A 23365-nucleotide genomic window follows, 5' to 3' on the forward strand; every position below is an offset into this window, starting at 1 on the left:
AGGATTACAGCGGGACTAATAGGCTGTGGTGTCAGAGCTGCCTTCACATGCACACAAGCAGCCTCATGCTTGCACCGACAGGTTCCCTGGAGTTTGTGCATCAGCCAGATGATCACACTGCTTAATCTCTTTCTGTACTTTGTGAGTGAGTGCAAATGTACCTATCTGTATACCTTGATGTTGAATAATTTCCTTTAACCACTTCAAGTCCGGACACTTTTACCCCCTTCCTGTCCAGGCCAATTTTCAGCTTTCAGTGCTATCACATTTTGAATGACAATTGCACGGTCATGCAACACTGTACCCATATGATTTTTTTAGCATTTTGTTTTGAGACAGATAAAGCTTTATTTTGATGGTATTTATTCATCACTGGGATTTTTATTTTTTTTGCTATGTAAATATAAATTCCATAAATTTTGAAAAAAAGTGTTTTTCTTATAAAATTTTGCAAATAAATAATATTTCATCATAAATCTTGGCCAAAAATTATTCCGTTATCTTTTTAGAAAAAACAAAAATAACCCAAAATTAGTTTATAAACAAAAATTATAATTTTTAAACAGTTTTTTTTACATTTTTATTTCTTTATATTATTTGTTTTTTTCTTTCTTTTACATACTGTCACCCTGGCAGTACAGTGTCACCATTTTTTTTTCTTTTACACTGATTGCTTTTACACCCATAAAGGCTGTAAAAGCAATCATTTCTCATTCTCTCTGTCTGCATTCTTGTAGCCATTGAGAACTACCGTGAGAGCTGTGATTGGTCACAGCTTGTCACATGGTACAAGGCTGCTGTGAATAGCCTTGTACCATGTGACCTCTGTGATCATTCACAGATTTCACATGTAGTAAGCAATGATGTCAGAAGTGACATCATTGCTTACTACTCTGCATGTGATCACTGATTGGCCAATCAGTGATCACATGATCGGGACCTCGCACAAAGGTCCCGTTCGACAATCAGTGTTCCACTGTGTCCGGAGGACACAGCGGGCACCGGATCGCGGTGCTGCGCGCTCCCTGGGAGCAGGGGGCGGGGAGGCCGTTTATAAACGGCCACCAGGCCCTGCACTGCCACCGTCCAGCCGAACGGGAGGTGATTAACCTGCACTATCAAGTTCTGTTTTGCGCCACCTTTCCCTTTGTGTTATGCTCTGGAAACAATGCTGCATTGCTCCACAATCCAGAGCAGAGTTACCACTCTCATTCATGTTCACTGCGGATTTAACAAACCCGTAGCTTGTCAGCAACTAGCTACACCTAATCCTGCCCACTGCCTTCTGCACTGACAGCACGGTCTCTGTTGCTGAAACCCTCCTACTGTGAGATTTAGTGTCTCAGAGGGTGAGCATGTGAAATCCTGGTAGGTTGTAGATTTCTATCCTTGTTCTTACCAAGTCTTCTGTGACTTCTATTTGTGTACACTGAATAATAATATTGTAGGGCAGTTCTATAACTGCTTTTTAAGAAATGTGTTTTCTTTGCAGTTATTCATTAGTTTCAGTTTAGAAGCAAAGACTGCATCTAGATTAAGCTATGCAGGTTTTCCTTTCATTTTGAAGAAGCCTACATCAAATGCATTATTTCTTATATATTTATTTATATACCCACAGAAAAATAATTTCCTTAAATATTTTTTCTGTAATTTTAATACAGGTACCTTTAAAGCGGTTTTAAACTGGAAAATTAAAAAAAAAGGCAATGTTATAAATGTGTTAGTATGCATCGCATACTAGCACATTATGTAAAAAATGGACCTTATAATGAAGCCCTCCAGCAGCACGCTGTCTACGCTGACAAGGTTTCTATCTTCACACGGTCTTCCTTTGAATGGCCGAGCCGTGATGATGTCACTCCTGAACATAAGCGGGAGTCACAGTTTATGGCACAAAGCTCTGATGGAACAATGGGTTTGCCGTACCTTCAGAGCGCATGCACCGGTGACATCACCGGCTGCTACACAACAGTGCCTGTTAAGAAGATATTTACAGTACCTACAGGTAGGCCTTATTATAGGCTTACCTGTAGGTAAAACAAACAAATGGACTTTACTACCACTTTAAAATATATAAAAGAAAATATGTATCACTTCATAAAATAAACAAAATAAATGAAACCAAAATCCATAGTGACAAAACAATTGAAAAAAATGAAATCACAATGTATCCTGTGTTTCCAAATATTTTCCAGAATGAAAAGTTAAAGAGTATTCAAAGTTAAGCCAACACATTTCTTAATACAAGAGATCTGCTATATCAATCTTCAATACATTTCATATCCATGTGCATGTCCAATCATAGGTGAATTTACCACCATTCACCCAAACACACTTGGTTAAACTCCCATGGCTGGACACTCCTAATTACACAACTCCTTCATACAGGTGCCAATAAAATCAGAAGAGCAAACTGCACATAGTGTAAAATCCTTTTTATTCATCAAAAGCCAAAAACATGTAACCACTCAATTTTTGTGTGTCCCAAAGCACCAAGTGATCGTGCATCAGATCCGCTTAATAGCCATGACACTAACCACCCTCCCTATCTCCTTGCTGAATATTCTTTACAGCAACACTAATCACAGGGATTTTTCACATAGATCAAACATTTATTTAGATTTCCTACTCTTGATGTTGAATACACCCCTGAAATCCACTATCAATTATCCACAGAGATATTCACTGTGGGGCTGTTGAGTTTTCTGACTGGATCACCCATGCTTAGAGGACCCACATTCACTCCTATGGAAAGGCTATAGTTGAGGCTAACATTTAACAGGTGTATTAAAGTACTACAGTAGATTTATTCGATGTGCACCCTGGGCAACTAGCAAATGTCCACTAAGACTTTTTGTTTAAACGATAGAAGAGCTGTTCTAGTCATTTCCTTACGTATTTCCTACTATTTGTGCAAAACAAAGGGATGGTTATTTGGCTTTAGAACATGTACATAAAACACAAGTGCAAAGCCCAAAAAGGTACATTGTCCCCGCAAAGTGCTGAAGAATATAGTGGAATAGTGAGCAATAGAATCAGTGTGCCATTTTACATGGCTATGGAAAAATTATTATATGAGGTTTTCCAGTGATAACTACATTAGATGGATCATGGCCATTGATCAGTTCCAAAAGTTCCACTTGAGGAAAAGTATGGTCATTAACCAAGGCATAAAGCCACTAAAGAATTGTGTAAATGGATGGAAGCCCAGAGTTCCTTGATTGTATTAGGCACCCATGCCAATAACTAGACTGAGGTATAGCATTTATATAATAACAAAGACATATTTTCATCTACAGCACACACTACAATGTATGTGACATAGCAAAGTAAAACACACTTATCTGAACGTGTTGTCTGCTAACCAACTAGTAAATCCTAGAATAAGAAAAATAAAGAAATCTGTGTGGGCAGAACTTGAATATTATTGTATGCAGGGCTGTGTTATGTCTGAAGAATGGACAGGACTGCGAATCTCCCCTCCCACAGAAGACACATACCATTTGTGGCACTCAGCACTCTGGCCTCCTTTCTGAAGTGCATGCTCAGCTTCTTCTTTCCCTGCAGACAGAGTCGATAAGTCTCCATTAAAAACTGACACACTGTGTATGGAAACATATATCATCTGCAAAAGTGGTCATTTCTTCTAACAAAAAAGTATCATACAAAAATAAACTAAGCATTACACCATACTATTTGATTACAGAAATTAATTTTAACTTTGAAACCTATAGCATAGCATGACTGTGTTACTTTTTTCTGAGCAGTCAGAGCAAGTGTTGCTGATTGAAGACCTGTAGCTCTAACGAAGGCAAAGGCATGGTGGAGTGCTGCTGATCGACTGCTGCTTTGGTCTCAAAAGTGGCCCCTTTGTCTCAAAAAATGCTAAGATACAACATCTTGTCCAGTCCCATGCACACTAGGAGCTTTAAAAATGATGGAAAAACACTGGATAAAAAATGATCAATATTTTGCCGGCATTTACCAGTGAATAGCAGGTTGTTTAGAAGCGGGTGGCTGCCTGTTATCTTAACAACCAATAACTCATCAGCTGTCAGCAGGATTCCCTGCTGACAGCTGAATGTAAACAAAAGAATGTTGGCATTAACAAAAATAAATAAATATGCGTGGACCCACCAATCCTTTCCAGGTCCTTGGGTCTAGTACGGATTTTAAGGGGAACCCCACACTGGCAAGGTGTTCCCCCAAAATCTGTACCAGACCCTTATCCGAGCATGCAGCCCAGCAGGCCCCCACCGAACCTTACCAGGCCACATATTCTCAACATATGGAGGGGGTGCTGTGGGGTGGGGTATAGGTATCCCCCTCCCAAAGCACCTTGTCCCCATGATGAGCCATGCAGGAAGCGATAGTCTTCCCCTATGAAAAGTTGTCAAACCGCTGATCACTCAGTGCTCTGTGAGCTGGAGACTGTCAGTCACCGCTGTCTGCTTTGTCCCATCCCCGAACCTCCCCTTCCTCACACGCTCTCAGATTACTGAGAGGCTCAGCCAGGTGCTGGTCCAAGCTGCTGGGTGGATCCCAACCATATGGTCGGGTTCTTTCCCCACCCTGGACCAGCTCTGTGACATCAGCTGACAATGGGCTTCAGCCCAATGATGGCCCACAGCAGGTCACAGGAGTGCAGAATGAACTGCACTCCTGTGGTCCACAGAAGAAGTAGTCAAATGAGCTTTGGTTGTACGTCTCCTTTACTAAAAGAGAAGCTCAAGATTCCAGACACCTAGCATTTTAACCATCAACCTGGCTTATCTTATGTAGTCTTTCATACAGTTTTGGTCCAGCCCAATCACATGCAACAGATCTCCAGAATTTAAGGTATCCTATTACAGGAACCCTCTGTTGGAAACATTTTACATACTGTATGGTCTGGAGATGTCCCAAAGTCTACCCACTCTGGTCAGGTGTCACCAAATTTATTTCCAATAACGTCTTCATCCCCAATATCTGCAATCTGAAGTGGTGCCTTCTTGGCATATTTTGTGATATGGACTATGGTGTTGCCAAGACAGCTTTCTTACATTGCTTACTTTTTTATATGTCTTCTACCTCTATTTTAAGCCAGGAAAAGCACAGTGTTAAATTGTACATCTACTGAAGTCTTAGTGAGTAGTGCCTGAAGGTTACAACTCTGTATAATGTCCTTCCTTATGTCACTTTACATATGGCGCCACACTCCGGTATTGAAATAAGAAAAAAGTCTCATATTGTATTGATTTAAATCAAAACATTACTATAAGTACAAGCTTTGTAACCGATCAGAATCACTGCTTATTATTTCTTGTTTAATTCATGTACCTTATCGCTATAAAAGGAAAAGCAAAAAAAACACCCTTAAAGTTCTAAGTGATGACAATGCTACATGTTTCAAACTACTTGTTACAATCTTTTCAACATGTTGATATTGGAAAACATATACCTGTGTACCTTGATTTACTCAATAATGTCCATTATAAAAAAAAAATACGATGTATCAAATTTTTTGTTTACAGCAGCTATGTTACACAGATCAAGACTTTAACTCTCAATTCACTCTACTGCTACCTGAAATTCGCACGATTTTCAGCACAACTTTGCCAGGCAGCTTGAGTACTACTCTGAAGCAACTTTCAGAGAATGCATGGATAATCTTCCTGTAATGTCGAATCCAAATCTCATCAATATAGACGAGGATCCGACTTGGAGGCGACTTCTATTAAAGTATATGGACACAAGTCAGATAGAAGTCGCCTTGAAGTAGTACAGGAACCTTTTCTAAAGTCGGAGCGACTTAAGTAGTGCTAATTAAGACAGCTCTCATTGACTAATATGGGATTTCACATGTCATGCGACTTGGGGTCTCGCAAGTTAGATCTCAAGTCGCGGCAGTGTGAACCAAGCCTAAGACTTTAGCTGTTAAAGGCCTCATTTACACAGGCAGGTAAGGGTTAATAAAACCAAACACGATCCATTCAAGTGATCAGGGTCACACTGCAGCTGCTCTGTAATTGTGTGTAATGCATCCAGTTGCGGCGCCGCAGGCTTTTAATGGTTAACAGATGATGGGAAGAAGAAATAGCGCCACTGAGCTGCTGTGAAATGCCTCTCAAAAAAGCATCACTTTTAGGACGGGCAACAAACATTTATAGGTAAAGTTGATCCAGGGAATATCCGATTGCCTCTCAGGGGATCAGGAAGGAATTGTTTTCCCCTGCAGGAGCAAATTGGATCAAGCTTTGCTGGGTTTTTTTGTCTTCCTCTGGATCAACTGTGGGAATAGGATTATAAGTTTTTTTTTTTTTAAATGGTTGAACTAGGTGGACTTTTTTCAGCCAGACTAACTATGTAACAAACACGGTTGCACCTGTAAAAAGGCTCTAACTAACAACAGGTCCAAGTTGGTCCAAACAAACTATTTACTGCACTGAAGCTAGGTTCACATCTGTGCGTTTGGTTCCCACTGCAGGTTCGCACCTGTTCCCGCAGCTGCCACCACCCACACAGAAAAATGTGCTGGATTGCGTGCGGGCACCATTAACTCTAATTACTGGAAATTGCTAAAATGTGGCAGGGACCTTCTCTTTGCATTTCAGGTCGCATGGTGGCCCATTCAAATGAATGGGCTGCCGTGCCCATGCAAAAAATGGTTCGTAGAGCAGCATATATGTGAACCTAATATAACACCTGTGCTTCCTGTTAGTGCTGTATGAACTGTATTTTCATTGAAAGTCATGTGGATGAAGTCACAATTTTTATCTCAGTTAATCACAGGAAGCATTGTATTCATTCATAAAATACAAAGCTTCCTCTGAATGCCTGAGCAAAGCTTAGCCCAGCTCGATTTGTTCCAGAAATGGGATAGAAGTTTCCATCCTGCTGCCGGAACACAGCACTGTATAATGTTAGTGGCTGATGCTACACACAGTTTATACAGCACTGAAAGGGAACACAGGTGTTACTGAAGTAAATTGTTTGTAACAAACTTGGTCCAAACCAAATTTTTAAAGCTAATTAAAAGCTGGAGTTAGGACTTATTGTTAGCAATAGCTGCATAATTGTCATTTTTTATTTTGCAAATAGTTCCACTTTAACTGGTGACAAATACTCATTCCAGAATGGGTATTTGTGGGAATAGTAATCATTCTTCATGCTTAAGGGTAAAACAAATCATAATGCCTAAGCACAATTTTGCAACGTTGACATGTGTTAGTAAAACCGTACATATCATCACAACTACTTTGTACATCCAGGTGGATTATACCTTTTTTCAGGACAAATTGGACTTTCATTTGGTGGTAAATGGTAATGGATATCTCCTGATTATTTTTTATCAAAGGAATACTGGCCCAAAATAGTAAAAAAAAATCTTTTTTTTTTTTTTTTATTTAGCTGTGTGTTTCTTGTTACTACCATACCCTACCACCAAAGAACTACTCAAAATAAATTCTCCAACTCTTGACGATTGCAGCGATAACATATATGTGGTATGTTATTTGTTGTTTGTACCCACAGTACAGCCCAGACAATGCACATTTTGTTTTTTTTACCTAAAACACACTGACAATAACACCAATTAAAAAAAAAATGCTGACCTTTGACCCTGACCCAAACACTAACCCTGGCACTGAACTAGATCAAACCTTGATCTATGTATTTTTTGTTTATTTCTAAATATTTATTTATCTTTTTGTTTAACAAACAGTTTTTGTTTTTTTCTTCCTCTCTGCAAGGCGAAAGATACAATGCATATCTCTCCTCCATTCATAGAGGAAAATAAAAAAAAAATGACTGATCACTGTGATAGCCAATCAGAGGCTATCACAGCGATCATGTGACCTGGAATCGGGAGTCCCAGGGCTCTCAGTGAAACCCCAGTCTTTGCAGCGCGCTCCCAACACAAAGACAGGTATGCAAATATGCAGCCCCACGGAAAAAAGCCCAGTTCCGTGAGGCAGCATATTTGTGTTACGTCGGCATGAAGGGGTTAACGAATAAGTTCACCTATGTTCACTTTTTTTTTTAAATTCCAGCTCCCCTATGTACCAATATAGCATTAATCTACTTCTTTTGCAGACATTCCAAAGCTTTCCATTTTTTCTTCCCACCTTTATGTCAGTGTCCTGATGGCTGTGTGAAAAAGCTTTTCCATTACTTCGGTCTTATTTCTTGCAGAGATTTTAGGTCATGATACAGGAAGGAGTTGACCAGCTGACCTCATTAGCACACACCCTACATCATCTATCCTCCTACCTACCACCTACTTCCAGGTGCACAACTATTAAATGAAAGACAATCAATCCATGATCACTGTTCTCACAAAATAAACAGGCATCAATTTTTATTTTTCCACCTTAACTTTCATCTTGCATAGATCATTCATTTTGGCAGTTTGTGCTGAGTGAACAGATAACAGCCTATGTGGATAGAGCTGTAGTATTGAAAACAGAAGAATTGTGTTCTGGGTTCTGTAAAGTTCACATACACTATACAATCTGATTGTACAATCTCCCTTCAACTATGTAGTGCAAGGGCCTGACTGTACGCCACCTATGTGCATAGTTACATAGTTAGTCTGGCTGAAAAAAAGACAAACGTCCAACCAGTTCAACCATAGAAAAAAAAAAAAGTTATAATCCTATACCCACAGTTGATCCAGAGGAAGGCAAAAAAAAACCAAGCAAAGCATGATCCAATTTGCTCCTGCAGGGGAAAAATTCCTTCCTGATCCCCCTAAATGCAATTGGATATTCCCTGGATCAACCTTACCTATAAATGTTAGTATCCAGTTATATTCTGTGTATCTAAGAAACAATTCAGGCCTGTTTAAAAAGCAATCCACTAAGCTGGCCAGAACCAACTCTTGAGGGAGTTTATTCCACATTTTCACAGCTCTTACTGTGAAGAAACCTTTCCGTGTTTGGAGATTAAATTTCTTTTCCTCCAGATGTAAAGAGTGCCCCCTTGTCCTCTGTGATGACCTCAAGGTGAATAACTCAACACTATATGAACCACTGATGTATTTATACATGTTGATCATATCTCCCCTTAATCTCCTCTTCTCAAGAGAGAATAAATTCAGTTCCTCTAATCTTTCCTCATAGCTGATCTCCTCCATGCCTCTATCTGTTTGGTTGCCCTTCTCTGTACTTTCTCAAATTCCTCAATGTTCTTTTTGTGAATTGGTGCCCAAAACTGAACTGCATATTCCAGATGAGGTCTTACTAATGATTTGTACTGGGGTAATATGATATCTCTCTCTCTGGAGTCTATACCTCTTTTAATACAAGAGAGGATTTTGCTCGCTTTAGAAACCGCAGCTTGGCATTGCATGCTATTATTAAGCTTGTGATCTACCAGAACCCCCAGATCCTTCTCCACCATTGATTCCCCCAGTTGTACCCCCCCTAGTATGTATGATGCATGCATATTCTTAGCCCCCAAGTGCATAATCTTACATTTATCAACATTAAACCTCATTTGTCACATAGTTTTTTGCAGGAGTTATCTCATCTCACCAACTGCAGCTGGCACCCGAAAGAAACTGGGGGATTGGGTGCCGGCATCAGCAAGGAACCTCACGGATATCGGAGGGGAAATGAGTGCAAAGTTTAGTTTCACTTAGTTTAATTTCTGAGAAGTATGCCTGAGCTACTGTACAAATTTCAGGGTACTAATTCAGATATTTTTATATTATACCCCTTATTTTTTTTATTATACCCCTTTATTTACATAGGGCCAAAAGTTAGCTCAGTGCTTTATAATATAATATAATAAAGGGAACCAGTACAGTTACAATGAAAGAGTTAGGAGGGCCCTGCTCATGACAGCATAAAGCCTAATAGTACAGATAAAGATTTGTGACTTGTTCAGGTAAAGTAGTTGTAAAGGCTGAATGTTTTATACCTTCATGCATTATATGCATGAAAGTAAAAAACCTTCTGTGGGCAGCAGCTCCTCCAGCCCACTCAATACTTACCTGAGCCTCATTGCGATCCAGTGATGTGAATGACAGCCTCGGCTATCCCAGGTCTCTGCTTCCTCATTGGCTGAGACAGCAAGCGGGAGCCATTAGCTCCCTCTGCTGTCAATTACAGCCAGTCAGCCAATAGACAAAGAGAGAGGGGGCAAGGCCAAGTCACAGCTCAGTGTGTGAATGGACACGGAGCAGCGGGCGCCCCCATAGCAAGCTGCTTACTGTGGAGGCACCCGACAGACAGGAGGAGCCAGGAGAGCCTGCGGGGAACACAAGAAGAGGAGGATCCAGGCTGCTCTGTGCAAAACCACTGCACACAGCAGGTAAGTATAGCATGCTTGTTATTTTTACAAACCATAAAATAAAAAATTAACCTTTAGAATCCCTTTAAATAATAGCTGTACTTTAAAGCAGACCTTTTATAAAAAACACAAGGTCCATCCATTTACTGTGCCCCCATACCAAAATGCTGCTAAAAACACAAACTATGTAGTGAAAAAATATATTAAAACATTTTGCGCATATTTTTTGATTTGTTGGTGTGGGAACACATGACAGTTACTGCAGCAATCACATTTATATAAGTTACCTTTGTTGTTTTGTTTTTTCTTTTTTTTGTAACTATTGTGGTACCGCGGGTGATTTAATTAATATTGACACATTTACCTTTACCCCTGTCTCCTGGTGGGATCCCAGGGAATGCACAGCAGCCAAAATCTCAAGAGCAAAAGTTCTTGCACTATATTTAGGCATCATCTTGTGATCTTTGATCTAGTCTGCATTCCTCAGGATCTTACAGAAGGAGCGTGATGTCACCCCCCGCAGTGTGAAAGCCAGTGGAAGGGGAATATGCCAATTTTTGGTTTGGTTTTGACTGCAATGATAATTATATTTTGCTTTATTCACAGGCGTTGTGTTGTCTTGCATGGCTAATACTGCTTTATTATTTTGTCAAAAAATAAAAGTGAAAAAAAAAAAACCTCACCATCCAAGGCAAACGATTTCTTCTCTGTTAAATCATCAGTAAGCTCATTCATATCACTGTAGGACCGTGCTAGTCTCCAGAGAAAGTCTTGATGTTCCCCATACTGTTGGATAAAGACACACAACATATTGTTAAAGGGTCTCACTTAAACTAATAATGCTCATAGCACATGAGAAGCCGAGACTTGCAGCACAGAAAGGGAAACTATGGGATCTATTTATCAATGCTTTCAATCAACATTTGCACATTTAATTATAAAATTGGGTGAATCTTCAGTAAAAACCATTAACCACTTGCGGGTCCCCACAATGTACTGCATACAGGCGGCTCACACAATCAAAGCGACATACTTGCTGAAGACTTCCAGGCTGGGGGGGGGGGCACATATGTGATTGTACACTTTACAGATAGTAAACATTGCTAGTCAAACATTTAACCCCTTGATTGCCCTAGATGTTAACCCCTTTCCAGTCAGTGACATCACTGATCACTGTATTAATGTCACTGGTTATGTCAGTGGCAGTCATTTCCAGTATATATACTACAGTTTGTAAGTGCTATAAAACTTTCACGTAAACCAATCAATATACACTTATCGGGATTTTTTTTTAGCAAAGACAGTAGCAGAATACATTTGGCCAAAATTTATAAACAAATAAGATTTTTTTTTTTTTTATTGCATAGGCTTTGTAGCAGAAAGTAAAAAATACTGCTCTAAGTCTTTTTTTGTTTATATCGCAAAAAAATAAAAAACCCAGGGGTTATCAAATATCACCAAAAGAAAGATTTATAAGTGTGAAAATAAGGATATAAATTTAATTTGGGTACAGTGTTGCATGATTGCGCAATTACCAGTTAAAAGCAGCACAGTACTACATAGCAAAATATGGCGTCATGAAGGGGGTAGAATCTTTTGGAGCTTAAGTGGTTAAGCACAAAGACCCCTATAAGGTGGGCCAGTTTTATTTTAATCAAATTTAAAGTATATAAGATTTTAAAAAGACATACAACTCTACAGTTGAAGGTTCATAGTGAAACTAATAATGCATATAAAATCATAGGAGGGAAAATATAAAGAATTGCAAACAAAGGTAAATGAAAACTATAGTTGTATCAATAGTCTGTAAATACATGAAGGAGCCTAATGTACTACCTGAGCTAATTAATAAGGCACAATATTAATATTCAATACTTCAGTATTACTTGACCAAAAAAACAAAAAAAGTTTTAAGAAATTAAATGCTAGTACAACCCAGCAACATTTCAAACATCCCTGCACTTTGTCAAGCTATAATTCGATGACATAAGGTTTGAAAATCTGAAAAAAAGAAAAACTACAAAGTATTCATTGGATAATACAGAGAAGATACAAAGTAACAATGTTAGGTATCCCCTAAACCAGAAGAAATCTGAAATGAAATAAAGAACATATTTTAAAGAAATAGATATAAATCAAAATGATGTTTGCGGGGATAAATTATTACATTCAAAAATCCAGTAAACTTTTAGTTTCAGAGCGGTAACATGATCACCACTGTGTCTCAGTTCAGGAACCTGATCTTTTATCATGAACTTGGGATCAGTGTTGCTACCTCTCAAAAATATTTGGGTACAAAGTTCCATTTTTTTTTGTTTGAATAGAAGACCTATGTACTGTATGATCCTGTCCCATTGTGGAAGGGGTGAGAGATATACACTATATTGTCAAGAGAATTGGGACACCTGCCTTTACACGCACATGAAATTTAATGGCATCCCAGTCTTAGTCTGTAGGGTTCAATATTGAGTTGGCCCGCCCTTTGCAGCTATAACAGCTTCAACTCTTCTGGGAAGGCTGTCCACAAGGTTTAGGAGTGTGTCTATGGGAATGTTTGACCATTCTTCCAGAAGCACATTTGTGAGGTCAGGCACTGATGTCGAACGAGAAGGCCTGGCTCGCAGTCTCCCTGCTAATTCATCCAAAAGGTGTTCTGTTGGGTTTAGGTCAGGACTCTGTGCAGGCCAGTCAAGTTCCTCCACCCCAAACTCACTCATCCATGTCTTTATGAACCTTGCTTTGTGTACTGGTGTGCAGTCATGTTGGAGCAGGGAGGGGCCATCCCCAAACTCTTCCCACAAAGTTGGGAGCATGAAATTGTCCACAATGTCTTGGTATGCTGACGCCTTAAGAGTTAGAGTTCCCTTCACTGGAACTAAGGGGCCAAGCCCAACCCCTGAAAAACAACCCCACACCATAATTCCCTCTCCACCAAACTTTACGCTTGGCAAAATGCAGTCAGGCAAATTACCATTCTCCTGGTAACCTCCACACCCACACCCACACACGTTCATCGGATTGCCAGATAGAGCAGCATGATTTGTCAGTCAAGAGAACATGTCTCCACTGCTCTAGAGTCCAGTGGCGGCGTGCTTTACACCACTGCATCCAACACTTTGCATTGCACTTGGTGATGTAGGGCTTGGATGCAGTTGCTCAGCCATGGAAACCCATTCCATGAAGCTCTCTACACACTGTTGTGCTAATCTGAAGACCACACAAAGTTTGGAGGTCTTTAGCTATTGACTCTACAGACAGTTGGCAACTTCTGCATACTGTGCGCTTCAGCATGCACTGACCCTGCTCTGTAATTTTACGTGGCCTACCACTTTGAGTTGCTGTTGTTCCCAGTTGCTTTCATTTTGTTATAATACCAATAACAGTTGACTGTGGAATATTTAGTAGCAAGGAAATGCCATGGATGGACTTACTGCACAGGTGGCAACCTATCACGGTACCACACTTGAATTCACTGAGTTCCTGAGAGCGACCCATTCTTTCACAAATGTTTGTAGAAGCAGTCTGCATGCCTAGGTGCTTGATTTTATACACCTGTGGCCTGGAGGTGACTGGAACACCTGAATAAAATGATTTGGAGGGGTGTACCAATATGTTTGGCAATATAGTCTATTTGTTCCAACTGCTACCCTACTGGACAGGGTGTTGTCACCTTTAGTCCAGAATACTAGAACATGTATGAAATATACCGTGACTTTTTATCCACATTGGGTACACCGGTGTTGGGATTTTACAAGCGAATATACATCTTTTACCCACATTGTTGGTATTAGAGCTTGTAGACTATTACTGCGGGAATGTATAAGGCAGAGACTGACTTTTTAATACAATTGTGAAGTTTTGTTTTGGAGAGTAATTGTAAAGTGTAGAAGCACAACTATGGGATCCAATGTTGCCCTGGCATACGCCGGTGCCTTCAAGAGTAGACTTGACCTATTTCTCCAAACATGGTGATTGCCACATACTGTGTGGTGCAGTGTGGCTACATTAATAACATGTTCACAATGTGGCAGGGCGACATTGAATCTCTCCTGGCATCAATCAACACATCAATAGTGCTCATCCACAAATTGGTTTTACAACTGTATCCAGCAAAAACGTCTCCAAAGAAAGAGAAGAGGTCCATCACCTAAGGATAAAAGCAAAAAAAACCTGGAGTCTCCAGGAGTGGGTGGGGTTATATGAAGTAGGGTGGCCCTAGCAAAGTTTACTTGCTAGTGTCCCATACTGTGTGATTAACCACTTCAGATCATATGATGTCCTGGACATTCAGTGGTTGTACTGGGATGATGCCTGCAGCTACAGGTATCCTCCTGGGAACCTTTTTTTTCCAGCTAGCAATTCCCTGTAAATTCCCAGCCATCCTAGCGGCTAATTAGCCACTGGATCGCTATGTAAATACCGCATGACATAAAACACTCACCATTTTATTCTCTAGAGCATGTGCTTAAAAGAAAAAAAAAAAAGAAAATGTGTGTGTATATATATATATATATATATATAAAATTTGGGGAGTTCTGAGTAATCTTCTAGCAAAAAAAAATGATGATTTTTATATGTAGGAGAGAAATGTCGGACTTGGACTGGGTGGGATGGAGTTACTTTTTTGGATTCAATGGCCCAATGTGATGGCTCTAAGTTGGTGACAGATTTTTATGTAAAAACATCTGACTGATATTAGTGGTCACCTTTTGATAACTTTCAATTTATAAATCTATTGCTAAGAATATGTTTTATCAATTGAATTGAGTCGTTAAAGATCCTGATTGTCTTAAAGTGAGGAAGCAGACTATGGGGAAAAAAAGCACACCGACAGAGGTTATTCCTTGTGACTGGAGTCAGTAACAATGTTTTGCAGCAGCTGTGATGCTGATGCAAGATTACTGTCAATCTGGTATTCTTTAACCAAAAGGAAATCTGCAATGAAAAAACCAAACACATTTTAAAGAAATAATAAATTAAATCATGATAAATTAATCAATTGAAAAATCCAGTAAGGCTCTATTCACATCCAACGGGCAGAGTTGTTGCGATTCTGTCTGCGATCCCAAATCACACTGCAATCATGGCAAAACGCACCACACATGTTCGGGTGCCATTCATTTTCAATGGTACTCAAACGCGGTGAGGTTCTGCCACAAATGTCGCACGATAAAAACGCAGCTAACCGCATTGCACGAAGCTTGTCACCCAAAAAGGAGCAGGAGCTTCAAAAAGGAGCAGTTAGGCCCCATTCACATCTGGTGGGAGCCAGATGTGAACAGGGCCATACTGGATCTTTGAATTGAATCATTTATCATGATTTGATCCACTGTTATTTCTTTACAATGTTTTTTTCAGTGCAGATTTTCTTTGGAATAGAGAATACCAGAATGACTCTGCTCTTGCATCAGCATCACACATGCTACATAACATTGTTACTTTGTATCTTCTTTGTATTGTAGCCCTTTTCATTTCCAGTTTTCATGCCTTGCATGCCATACAATTGCATAAAGTGACAAAGGACAGGGATGCCTGAAATGTTGCTGAATTGTATTTGAATTTCTTGAGCAATACATTTCGCTCTCTGTGCTGCATCTCCTGCTTTTTTTGTTGGTTTTGGTAGCCCTTGGGAACATTGCCGCTTGCATGCTTAGACTATTGCACTATTTCCTGCTGGTGCTGTCCACCCTCATCCTTTGCGCCTAGCAAACTTGCAATCAACAGCTCATTAAAACCATTTATACAATAACTAATAAATATATACATAATAAAAAAAATAGCTTTTTGTCCAAAAAAAAAAAAAAATTTTTAAAACAAAGTTATCTTTAAATTACTATTCATATTTTAATACTATTACAATATATACACAAGATAAAAACAACTACAAAGGCCTGATGTTTCTCCATGTCTCCTGCTGCCTTTCTTAAGAACCTGAATTTTCTCGATCTCACCTAGAATATCATATACCACCACCTTGCCAGGAAGGACAGGGAACCCAGACACCATGCATAACACATAAAGGAAAAAGGACACCTAAATTAACCAGAAAATGTGTCTGAAATCCAAACGAGTCTGAGATGGCCTGTACACCCATTCCACAAAACAAACAAGGGATATCCAGGGCCCATCTGCCTATAGATGTTGAAGGGACACCGAAGCAACAATTATTCATAGACTCTACCTTCCCACCATCATCACCCAAAGAACAATACTTCAAGCTTCCCCTTACATTGAGTCTGCCACAAATGACAGCCAGATCCTGGAACTTCAAAGGGATACTCTATCGACTGATCAAATGCAAACCCCTTCTAATAACATGACGTGGACAATCTTTCAAGGCCAGCGGGGTGGTAAAGACATAACCCACAATCCTCTTCCCACATCTTTGCTAGGAAGAGACCCAGAGTATTTTCAGACAACATAAGGTGGACCCTCACCATGTTGACCCTCAGACTTTTCACTGGACAATGTTGGATCCCCTCAGGAGGTGAGTATGTGAATTGAGGACAATTCTGCACAACAACAGGTAAGAGGGGCTAAAAATGAAAAAATGCAGGGAAGAGAACTTACTCTTTAAAGTGATTGTGAAGGCTGAAGGTTTTTTACCTTCATGCTCTCTATGCCTGAAGGTAAAAAACCTTCTGTGTGCTGCTCCTTCCACAGCCACCGCTAATTCTAACCTAAGCTCCCTCTCAATTTAGTGATGTGGACAGGACCAATGGCTGTCCTGGGTTGCTCTCTCCTCATTGGCTGAGACACAGCAGCGGGAGCTATTGGCTTCTACTGCAGTCAATCACAGCCAGTGAGCCAATAAGGAGATATATGTGGTTGCATGTATTGTTAAACTCCAATGTTGCCAAAGGAAGAGCAGAAAAAAAAAAAGAATAATAATGATAAATAAATTTGTATTGGGGTTAATATTTGTGATATTAAAACGTATTGTTATATCAAAGCATTCATACAAACACACTTACAAACAGCACGAAAGACAGATCACAGCTTTTTAAAGGTAACCGGAACTTCTATCTACGTAGTCACAGTTTGGTAAAATAAATCTATATTTACACTGCTTTTATTATGAATTTATATTTATTTTTAGTTTTTTTTTCTTTTCTTCCTTTGGCAACATGGGAATTTAACAATACATGCAATCACATATTGTTTTTAGACATATAATAAGAACTATGAAATAATAAAAAAAATTGGTATAATGATATCTATTAATTTTTATAATTTCTATATAAAAGGTCTATATAATGAAGTTTATGTTGTGCTGCACACATATTTATATTGATATTTTATATTCTAAAGCTTATTTTTGTTATGAGTGATCACATTTTTATATTTCATGTGGAAACTTAAAAAGAGTTACATATATAGTGTAAATTATTATTACAATTATTATGTTACCTTTTCGTTTACATATTAATCATATTTTGTCAGACTGTTCTTATGACTACCATGTGAACTTATGGAGTATTATTGATGTTTGATCATTTGAATTTGATAACTATTGTAAGAGATAACTTATATACAAAACACACAGATTTTATCTATATCTATCTATATATATTTTTTTGTTTATCAGTGTTTTATGCACTACCCTGAGGAAGTGGACAGGTAGTGCCACAAAACGTGTTGACGGTGTTTTATATTATTCTGTGAGCAATAAATATTGAATCAAGAAAGAATCCATTTCTCAGCTTCTCCTTCATATTTGGGCGCCTCTGCTAAATCTGGTTTTTCACCTTTTGGGGCTCATAAACCTCCTATCCTACCACATTGTAGTTCAAGAGGATCGGGGCTGCTCTTTGTAAGACCATTGCATAAAGCGCGTACGTATAACATGTTTCTTATTACAAAAAAACAAACCCTGAAGCTTTAATATCGCTTTAAGGCTGGCAATATATTACCTTTTTTTTTTTTTTTTCCTGATCAGCTAGTGGTCTCATGGAAAAAAAAATACAAACGGGATCCACATGGAGAAATCCTCTATGTTGTGCCATTGTATCCTGACAGCAAGACTCCGCTGTCAGAATACACTGATCAGTGGCTGCATCTGACTGGCTGAAACACTGATCGAAAAAAAGTTTTCCAACATTCTCATTCGATAGAATTTGCTCATTAGATTGACTTCTGTCGAGTGCAAACATCCATACATTGATCGAAGTTTGACCAATCCTTGCTGAACCGTCTGAATATCAGTCTATGGCCAGCTTAAGGCTCTAAAGAGTTAACACCTGTCCAACAGTCCCTCCACAACATTTTCTTTTCATGAGTGCCAGCCTTTGGGCCTCTTCATTGACCCTCTACAGGATGATGTCACTTCTGCACATGCACACGATCCTGTCATCCCAGCACTGTGTTGAACAACACAGTGCCAGAGAAGGCAACAAGTAGGCAGGTAAGGGCATTTTGATGGCAATGTAATAAAAGCCTGCCTGGATTTTTTTTTTTCAGTGAAACTTTAGTTCTCCTTTAAGCTACAAAAACCTTCAACATAATAGTAAATAGGGCTGTATATTTGTTTTTCAAGGCCAAGCTTTTCAGCTTTACAAATGTGAGAAAAACGATATGTACCAGTAATCTATTATTGCACAGCAATTGGAATCCTTCCCGCTTCTGCTCAGCATCACCACTATGCAACTGGTCAGCTCTCTGTAGCAGAAGTATTAACTCTCCATCTACAGGGTCAGTGGCCAATATTGTTGCTTCATCATCTGTCACGAGGTCCACCGATTCCCTCCGCATTGTTCTCACAGTTTCACAGCTCACTTCATCTTCCTCCTCTTCCTCACTCGCTCTGCTGCTTTCACGGTCATAATCAGATTCAGCATTTGCTGTAGTGTAGCTATAAAAGCAGGAAAAAGAAAACATGTTTGGACATATTATAAAAACCTCTGGAGTCTGTATAACAAGATGCAGACTACAGTGATTACTACAACTCAGTGATAGGAACAAACAGGAGACATGCATAGAAAGCTAGCATAAATCATAATTGAGCATAAAACGCAAGCTCCTTGCCAAGTATGAGAACACTTAAACAAATAGTCGGGATCACAGAACACCAACTAATTGCATTATGGTATCAAGAAAATAACTGGCACAGTGCTCCCACCCAAAACTGCCAGATACAAAAATGTGTGTAGATATGCAGTGTGGTTTCAGATCATTTACACGACAGCTCCGCTTTTCTTTACAAACGTGCCTATTTTTGAACACATCCAGATTTTACCTCTGCATTACAAAGTAATTTCCAAACACATTTTCTGCTTGACACTCTTCTTTCAATTTTTTCTCCCAAATAGAGAGAGAAATAGAAGTATGTGTCCATGTTTCAAATTTGATTGAACAATCTCTTTTAGGTTCACCATACACATTACAATCTGATTGTACAATCTCTGTACAATCAAGCTTAGATCTACCAAATCTGTGTAATATTAGGATCTACCTAAACTCTCCAAACAGTTTACATTCAATCAGACATGCCCTTGTATTCTATACTTGTAGCTCACCTTTTGAAAAAAAAATAAATGCATTTTTTTTTACAGGTAATAAATGTGCATTTATTATTTTCTAAGGAACCTGTAAAGTATTCAACCCACAATCAGATGATTGCAATGCCAGGCTCCTGCAGACTCTCAGGATAGCTGTCTGCACCTACTTCAGATACAGGCAGACAGTTACTTGATTGCAGGAAGATCAATGAACTACGAGAACGCTCACCAGCACCCCCCGTGTAGTTCATTGAAAACTACAAGCCATCAGCTGTAATGGCAGACAGTACTTGTAGTCTATTCATTTACAGGAAACTGTGAATGAATGACAAGGTAGTGTGGCCAGAGTCTCGCATGGCTGCACTAATTTCAAATAGTGACAAAGGGTGTCAGGCGAAGATTCCCCTGCCTGCTGTCAAAGGGAGAGGGGAAGATCGAGAGGAGAGGGGAGAGGGGGTGGGTGCTGAACATGTTACACCCTAAGTGCTGGTGTACCATGCAAGACATTCAGAAAGGTGAACTTGATCTTTAGGTCATCTCTCTTATGACATAATTTTTGTAAATCGAAAGTTGATTGCGCAGAGACTGAATGGTCAGATTGTAACATTCATGGTGAGCCATACATATATTTTTTTCAATCACCCTGCAAGCAAAAAAAAATCAAAAAAAATTCTAAGGGCTTGTTCACACAAAGTGCAGTGACTGGCATTTTTCTGCACTGAATAAACGCCAGCCACTATTAAAGTGCTACTAAACCACGGACCCTGCATTCACTATATCCGGTCTCCCACAGTACATAGAACATGGAAATGCAATTATTTTAGTAAATATAAACTGCTAAATACCTTTTCTCATTAGCAGTTAGAGCAGTCTTGTGACTTCTATCAGTGGTCAGCAGAGCACTGGTTAAAGCTTATAGGAGGAGTTCTTTCTGCTCTAGGAGGATGCAGAACCCCTGGCCCTCTGTCTGGACAGTGCTGATCACATGCACTCTCCCAAGAAAACAAAAACCTCTCTAGCAATACACACTAAACTGAGCATGTGCATGTGGCTACAGGTTCAGTCTGTCTTATCAGGACATAAGATGTGGACATTTGAACAAGAAGAGGGGCAGAGAAAACGGGATCAAATGGCCTTTTTACACAATGCAGAGGATTAACCCCTTAAGTTCCACAGTGAGTAAAACCAGTATATTTACTGCATATACAGACTGATCTTACTGTTGTGGGTTTAGTAACACTTTAAGGCACAAAGAAATGAAATGTTTTCTATGTGCCCATTTCACACTGCAATGCAGCCAGGAGGAGCTGCAGTAAAATGCAGACATATCATTTTACCGCAGTGCACTGACTGCCACCGCATAGCACCATGCTGACAATTCAAAGTTTACAAAAAAAGGAAAATCAAAAATAGTTACCAGTGTGATGCCCACTCAACACAGTGTGAATAAAACCGACAGCTACACACATGCTAAAATGGGGCATATAATATGGGGACAGAAGCCCCAATAGATTCCTTCATCCAAGCTATACAGTGCAAATGGACAAATCTCCCTGCTGGGCTATTGTATTCTGACAGCTGACAGTGATGGATGTCAGAATACCCAAACAGCTGCATCTGATTAGATGCAGCCACTGTTCAGTCAACAATTTTCTTCCCGGTTGATTTTTTTAGCCGAAGGATGTTAGTGGGAAGGTGCTAACAGGGTCATCCACAAAGCTTATACAGAGTTATCGTCTTCATCCTCAAATTACAGTGTTCAGGTCTGATGTCTGGGAAGAAGTCACATGCTCCTCCATAACCAATAGGATCAGGTTTCTGCAGAGGGCTCCAACTGATTAGCAGTTTATATTGCAAGAAAACCTGTCGCTTTCCTATACGTGGACAACATGATAGATTCTCCTTAAAGCTCTACTCAAACATTGCTGTTTTTTTTCAAAATGCTTCATGAAAAGTGCCATACATTCTTATGTGTCTGGTTCACATCAGTGCGCTTCAATTTAGTATGCTGTTAAAGGAAAATATAAGGACCTATTCATGCCTACATGTGTAATTTACCTTGTGTGTTCAGAAGTGTGAATGGAGGCCAACATTCTTATTAAGCTTTACTTCTAAATGGAATCATTCTTATGTTTTAGGCCTCATTCACATGGGCGTACCCATCTGTACATCTTTGTCCGCAGGTGATACACAGGTGCCCCATACATCCATGTGCAAGAAGTCCCATTTACTGCATGTCTACTGGGATAAGGCAGCTGCTTGGACACAGCTGGTGGTCCAACGTTGACAGCATTTGTGAACATGCACCCGCGCAGCTATCAAAATAGGACCAGTGGATGCCCGGAAGACCTGTGCATCACAAGTGGGCAAAGATGGCCCTTTGCATGGGTGTACATCCATATGAATGAGGCCTTACTGTGGTTTAGAGGCAAATGTTTAACAGTAGAAATGAACTTTTCATCAACCCATGCATCACAGAGAAATTATTGGTTGTCAAGTCTTCAGATCCCATGGATCCAACAAACATTTTTCCTTGTGTGGGCTTACACCATCTGTTTCATGAAACCGTCCTGCAATATGTTGAAGAAAGGGCAAGCCATTAGCCCAGTCAGTATCAGGATAATTAAACTCATCCATAATAATAACATCACCCTGCTTCCTAGTCATTTCAGTCTGTGAAAGAAGCAGAGATTCCTCCTCATCCTTTTTGTAAGGAGGCCTACAACATACTCCCACAAGTAATTAACTATTTGCTGCACTCTTATGGATTTCCATCTAGAGATGCACCGATACCATTTCTTTTATCGGCATCATACAAGAACCGATACTTTCAGTCAAGTACTCACCGATACCGAGTACCGATACTTTGCGGTGCGATTTGCATTAATGGATGCAAATTGCACTGTAAAGAATAGCATGCGACTTACGATACCTGTCCAAATCGTACCAGAGTGTTTTAAAAATAGTGGATGCATTCCTAAATGAACAAAACATAACTGGATATTACCATTTATAGGTAATAACGCCAGAGACTGCTGGTCCAGGGAATATCTGATTGCCTTCAGGGGATCAGGAAAGAATATTTTTTGCCCCTGCTGGAGCAAGTTGGATCATATTTTATAAATTTTTTCCCTTCCTCTGGATTAGCTGAGGGTATAGAATTCTGCATATGAAGATTATTTATTTATTTTTGCTACTGGTTAACCTAGATAGTCTTTTTCCAACTATGTAACTATATTAGTGTATAATGCAATATATTATAGAAGTAGGAGTCAAACATTTCTGAGCCACTATCTTGGATACAGATAAAGTCAACTGTCAGGGTGAAAGCCATTCCAGGTAACTTCAGAACAGAACATAATTAATTTCATCTTTGGGAGTATGTTACACCCATATTTAGGGTGTAACATGCTCCAGCTGTTCTGCTGTGCCCACACTGCTGCATCATTCATTCATAACGATCTGTGAATGAATGGACTACAAGTACCGTATGCCACTGCAGCAGAAGACTTGTAGTTCTCACTGAACTGCTAGGGTGCTGGTGAGCATTCTTGTAACTCACTGATCTTCCTATTCTTCAGTGACTGTCTGCC

At 39.5% G+C, this 23365-nt stretch overlaps 1 protein-coding gene across 2 annotated transcripts in view; it reads right to left on the reverse strand.

Annotated features, from left to right (window-relative positions):
- The window catches only part of RMDN3 (regulator of microtubule dynamics 3), a 112189-nt gene that overhangs the window by 43299 nt on the left and 45525 nt on the right, over positions 1–23365 (reverse strand). For both annotated transcript variants that reach the window (XM_089693018.1, XM_089693019.1), the window contains exons 5-7: positions 18856–19126; positions 10959–11061; positions 3501–3561 (exon numbers count right to left, since the gene is read on the reverse strand). In XM_089693018.1, coding sequence (XP_089549144.1) covers positions 3501–3561; positions 10959–11061; positions 18856–19126 — 435 coding nt within the window. The remainder of the gene's footprint in view (positions 1–3500; positions 3562–10958; positions 11062–18855; positions 19127–23365) is intronic.

Source organism: Staurois parvus, unplaced genomic scaffold (genome assembly GCF_062004578.1).
Source record: "Staurois parvus isolate SC_StPar_1 unplaced genomic scaffold, SC_StPar_1.0 ptg000610l, whole genome shotgun sequence".
Lineage (NCBI taxonomy): Eukaryota > Metazoa > Chordata > Amphibia > Anura > Ranidae > Staurois > Staurois parvus.